Source organism: Histoplasma capsulatum, genomic scaffold (assembly GCF_000149585.1).
Source record: "Histoplasma capsulatum NAm1 scaffold_1 genomic scaffold, whole genome shotgun sequence".
NCBI lineage: Eukaryota > Fungi > Ascomycota > Eurotiomycetes > Onygenales > Ajellomycetaceae > Histoplasma > Histoplasma mississippiense.
Window position 1 is genome coordinate 4,786,684 of NW_001813982.1, and position 5,629 is coordinate 4,792,312.

Sequence of the window (5,629 nt, forward strand, 5' to 3'; positions counted from 1 at the left end):
GCTTGACATGGCTGCGAAACATAATTTTCGGAGTGGTACAAAACATTGAAATACGGGAGGGAAAGGAAAAGAATATGATACCTCTATCTATCTGCTTGAAAATCTTCCTTTTTTTCTCCAACTCTTCAGGAAGACTTCGTTTCAGCAACTTCGGTAGTGGGGAAAGGTGGGATCCCGCATATGAGCATACATGCAGAAGGCCATAATTTTGCAGATAGGAAATAGCCATTCTATTGCTCTGAAGGGTGGACGGTTGTGTTTGCTTTTAAATTGTATTTCGCACTCGTTCGGTTTCCCAAACCATAATTAGTACAGTGGAATAAATTCCCAGGAGTCAAACCATTAGCGCATGTAATTGCAGGAGACAGAAAGCCAAGCGATAATCGCACTTCCTCAATCAAACTGTGCAAACTGCTTCATAAAGATCTCTCGTTCTCGTTCAATGTTCAATTCGAAAGACTTCCCCAAATAGATATGTCGTATATCTTTCGCCTTGGACGCGGACTTTTCGTCATCTTCTGCAATCTTTAAATACCGTAATCCTTTGTGAGCGTTTCCTTCCTCACGTAAGAGACAGGCCATGATAAGTGCGGATGGACCCCAGCCACCCGTACTAGCAATTTCGAACCAATCAATGGCTTTTTGGCGAAGTTCGCTGTTCGTGTATTGTCCCGAAACCAGATCTTTAGGCGAGGCATCCTGGCCCCTTGACGATGTAAATGACTTATCCCGACCTTTCCCAGAATAGTGCAACTCCAGGTAAAAACTTCCTAGGTCATGACACGCTTCAGCGTTGCAGTCCATAGCGGCTTTTGTCATATATTCTTCATATTTATCCAGTTGGCCCTCGTTACCAACAATCTTTGCAAGATACTGGAAGGCGACAGGATGGTCGAGTAGGAACGCTCCCGCTTCCACGGCCGCTCGACTACCTTCGCTATCTCCTTGAGAACTTTTCACAGCTGCATACATCTCCCAGGCTTGAGGGATACCAAGGACACTGTATGGGTCTTCATCAGTTTCGCCGGCATTTGTCTGATGTGGTATTGAGATCTCCATAGCTTTTTTCCAAAGAGTAAGCGCCTCCTCCGTGCGACGATATCGCTCATGTAAAATGCGTCCGTAGAGCACCATTGCATCAAGAAGATGTCGGTGCGCAAATTCTTCTAGGTAGGCGATCAAAATGGTTCTTTTCAGAGGGGCGCCCGACGTGAATTGCTGGTTAATAATGTAGATAACGGCGAATGGCTCCTTTGACTCTGCTAGTCTATATAACAACCAATTTGCTACGGCTCGGTAATCTGGATGTCGCGAAAGGATAAAAGCAAGTCTAGATAACATGCCCCCATCTATGTGACGGTTAGTAAGAGCTTGACTGAGAGGGAACACCTCATCAGTGAGGAGATCACTGTCACTTTCTTAGGAGTGGCCAATGGTATTCACCTCTACTTTGATCAAATATATCACTCCCATGCATTGTATTACACGTTACTGCGAGTCTTATGAGCGTTCCAGCCAGACTTACAGCGGCATCTATAGAGGATCCCAGTAAGATGCTTGAGAGGGCAGATTCGAATAGAGGACGAGGGATATTAGCAACCAAAGCTTCCGCTTCATCTAAACTCAAGCGGATAGAGCCAAAAGCCGACTGATATCGAGATTCTCTCCTGCGATCGCTCATTGCTTTCCAGGTCGAAGGTGCCCTGGCGGCAGTGTGGGGAGCCGAGAAATGATATTGTTTTGCGGGAGGTCTTAAGGCATGGGATGTGAACCACAGAGGCCGTAGCCTCACACATCGTACAGTGAACATTGCCTCCGGGTTAAATAAAGGCGAGGACGATCTAAGGGACGGCAAACGAAATATGCTCTTTGCCCCGAGGTCAAATAATGCTCAATCCTCAACTAAAACGTGCAGCGTCAAAAAAAAAAAAAGAAAATTGAGGTTGCAACGAGCGGTTACACGTTTAGTAAGCAGGTACACAGGGCTATATAGTCATTTGGAATTTTCCATTCAATTGGTGTTTAAATATTCAGTATGCGGGTCTGGTTTATCCTAGTTCCTGCAAAATAATGCTTGACATGACTTAATGTAGCTCAAGTGAAGAAAAAAACTTTCTTCACAGACGACGGTCAACCCTGGACCTCCGCCCAGCCAAGAAAGCCGCATAGTAGATGGCGATGAACTGTCTGATCAACCATAGACAGAAAATTGTCGAGAACAGAATAACGAGATATATCTCATAACCAAAGTAATGATGTATAATACATTTCCCCCACGTTCCTGTACATACAGAACTACCAACCAGAGCACCCACTGTTCTGCATCCACAGTCGTCCAATGTAATGTTCTATTCCCATTCCGCTTAAACTCCAGGAAATAGAAGACGGAGAAAAAGAAATTGAGAAAAAGCTGAATCATTCCATGACAACCTTAGCCCCTAGATCCTTCATAGTCTTGACAATCTTTTCGGCCTCTTCCTTAGGTACAGATTCCTTCATCAGTTTCGGGGCGCCCTCCACAAATTTCTTGCTGTCAACCAAGCTCAAGCTGAGAAGTGATTTAATCTCCTTGATGACCTTGGGTTTCGAGGCAGCGTCGAACGACTCCAATTTCAAATTAAACAATGTTTTCTCCTGAGCGGCAGGGGCAGCCTCCTCTTCTTCCACGGCGGCAGCTGGGGCAGCGCCACCAGCCGCTGGACCGGCTGCGAAACCGCCAATGGGTAGATCAGGAATGTTAAGACGAGACTTGATACCGGAGAATCGGAGGTTAGCTACAGCACTGCCAACAGACTTCATTGAAAGAATCTCATCAAGAACGAGCCAATGTGCGTGTACATGACATAACTGTTAAAGCCTTTATTTCCAAATATGTATACACACCGGCAAAGAAATGGGGAATAAAAGGAAAACGAAGCACCAATGAACATTCAAAGGGGAAAAAAGCATCAATTTTCCAACCTTCAAGCTCGAAACCAAGTCAGCAGTTTCCAACAGTGTCAATTGACTTATTTGGTCCACAATCTGTGTGATTTTAGGGTTTGTAGGAGCCGCCGTCGGCGCCTCGGTGGACTGCCATCGCCTTGTTCCGACCGCAGCTGGGGTTGTTCGTTTGCATTGGGGAAAGCATGTAGACGGGGAGAAACGGAGAGACGGGGACTGGCGAAGGAGGGTGCGACAGGATCGAGCTGCCGCCTGTGAAGGAATTGACATGGCTGACGAGGCGCAAGATATATGACAGGAACAGCTTGTATCACAGAGAGGACAGCGGAGGGGGCCACGGAGGAATATGTCGAGGGAATTGAGCTGATGTGCCGCCTGTGGTGCTGCTGGTTCTTTTGCTGGCGTCAAGCAATGCTTGAGTTTCGGTGATTGAAGTTTGAAAATTCCCATGTCTGAAGAACACGTGAGCGTAACTTTACAGACGATTACCGGTAAATTCGTTGTTATGATACATTATCCGATAGGTTCCTCCGAATCCGATACATCCACCTTTTTCTTGGACAACAAATGACAATCTCCATCTTGCGGGACTCCTCACCACGTAACAACAGAAGAGAATATCAACGGCCTCACTCAAAGTGGAGGGAAAGGGAGCAACTTTCTCTCAGCCCGGCTCATATGGATCTATACTTCTCTGTCGTGGAGAAACGGCTTGCCACTTCTATCGCATTCGTCTGGGTCTTCTATCGTTTCGGCATGGCGGTGGTCAAACTTCTCCGCAAATATCTCAATCGGTCAGCCGCGCGACGACGGCAGGTCCACCGCAGCTCTCGAGTAGCCCAAGATTCACAGACTACGGAAACAAGTAATGCGAATGCAGGCCAAACCTGAGCCCATTACTAGGCCAGAATTTCAATAACCAGCACAAGTGCTTTTGGATATCAACACAAGTGTTACATAGAGATTCTGGCTTTCGTTGAATTTGATGTGCGCATTTCGGAAACATATTCCAAGAATGGTGCTTCATTTAGGAGCTTTATGGAGAGGGATGGCTACGGGTGAATTGCTTACACTTTGCTTCTACGACCAAAATAGTTTCGGCTGTTTGTACCTTTACGTTTCGACGAACAACGAACGAAATGCATATCAATATGATGTTGAACATCCCCAATCCATGTTCTTGCCATTCCATGCGTCGACAGTTGCATGCATTGTTTCGAAATCCGTCCAACAGCAATACGCCTGTGGTAAGCTCTCCGACAAACAAACTCCATATCCACCGAATATCAGGGACAAATCCTCAATATTCCACATTAGAGTATGCGTGGGAACAATACGACAATGCACAACGTGGGCGACCAAGCTTGAATGGTTCATCGCGCAGGGTGGAGAGGCTGGAGAAAACTACAACATCAATTTCTCCTCCGCCCTCACATTTACATATCGTCAGCTTGTGCTTTCAAATGGAACCGTTAATGTGGCATGGATTGTGTCAGCACAAAAACTGTTGAGAGCGTGCGTTTACTGATATCTCTGTTATACCATCTTCCTGTTTTTTGGCTCACACCCTTTACAAATTTCGATGACTATGATACCCCTATTTCTTTTTACTTTTGCTTCCTGGTACACTTGTCGCGCCTCTTATTTGTGCATTGTGACCCTGGTCCTATTCCGTTCTTCACATTTCACGCTCTTAAACGTCATTTGGTGCAAACGCGTCCATACCTATGTGCTCCCAAACATCGCTTGATCAGATACTCCATTTATACAGTTTGGCGGCTTCAAAATTTGCAAAATGAAGCATCATTAGATAATTACATAGATAGCTTCTAAATATTGGAACGTTGCAATTTTCACCGCTTTCCGGATGAGGTGATCGAGACACGGGATTCAGTTCAGTTTTGAGACTTGCAATCAGCTGCGATAGGTGCTGATGAGAATAGGAATCTTGATTTCATGTCGGTGGGCGAGAAAATCTATCTCATTTATAGCAAAAAGGACAGTAATCCTCTACCCTAAGCTTCCTTCAGTTTCCCCGATTTATTAGCATGAACATGCGGATAATAAGTAAACGGCCGGCTCAGCACCAGCGGAAATCTTGATAGTCATTTTCCATTTCCAATCCACAGGTTTCAAGAAAAGACGAACAAAATAATACAGGGAAAAAGGCAAGAGAGAATTTTCTTTCATTCAAATTAATGTGGAAAATGCCAAAAAAAGAAATTCGCCCATTTCATTTTTTTTTTTTAATTCTCCCCTCTCATTCTTTCCCGGTCACCATGCATATCAGAACAACAGCACGAACAACAACATCAACGTAAACCACTACTTCTTATCATTATCATCAAGTCAAACGCCTCAATCCTCATCCCAATTAGGGTTCTGTCCCGGCGGCTTCGGCCCGCCCGCCTGTCGCGCCACAATAATCTGATCAACCGACAACACCGTCCGCGAGGCCTCCGTCGCCAATCTGATAGCCCATGCCTTCGACACGAGCAAGTCAAGGATTCCATCATCGACTGCATTGACGGTTCCCGCTGAGGAGAATGTATGTAAATCAACGCCCGTTGTCCAATATGGCTCCTCCTCCGAGGATGAGGAGGCATTCTCGGAAGATTCTTCCTCATCTTCCTCATCTTCCTCCTCCTCGTCGTCGTCGTCATCGTCGTCGTCATCATTGGGTTGC

General features: G+C 45.8%; 3 protein-coding genes across 3 annotated transcripts; 1 reads left to right on the plus strand and 2 right to left on the minus strand.

The window, feature by feature from the left end:
• Positions 1-393: 393 nt before the first annotated feature.
• On the minus strand, positions 394-1,533 carry HCAG_01352 (predicted protein; the record flags this gene model as incomplete). Its single annotated transcript, XM_001544255.1, has 2 exons — positions 394-1,330; positions 1,526-1,533. The coding sequence occupies 2 exons, from the start codon at positions 1,531-1,533 to the stop codon at positions 394-396; spliced, it is 945 nt and encodes a 314-aa protein (XP_001544305.1).
• Positions 1,534-2,415: 882 nt separating this feature from the next.
• On the minus strand, positions 2,416-3,213 carry HCAG_01353 (putative mitochondrial 54S ribosomal protein MNP1; the record flags this gene model as incomplete). Its single annotated transcript, XM_001544256.1, has 2 exons — positions 2,416-2,847; positions 2,962-3,213. 2 exons carry the CDS (start codon positions 3,211-3,213, stop codon positions 2,416-2,418), a joined length of 684 nt encoding a protein of 227 aa, XP_001544306.1.
• Positions 3,214-3,510: 297 nt separating this feature from the next.
• On the plus strand, positions 3,511-5,484 carry HCAG_01354 (predicted protein; the record flags this gene model as incomplete). Its single annotated transcript, XM_001544257.1, has 4 exons — positions 3,511-3,737; positions 4,039-4,458; positions 4,887-4,945; positions 5,234-5,484. 4 exons carry the CDS (start codon positions 3,511-3,513, stop codon positions 5,482-5,484), a joined length of 957 nt encoding a protein of 318 aa, XP_001544307.1.
• Positions 5,485-5,629: the final 145 nt, after the last annotated feature.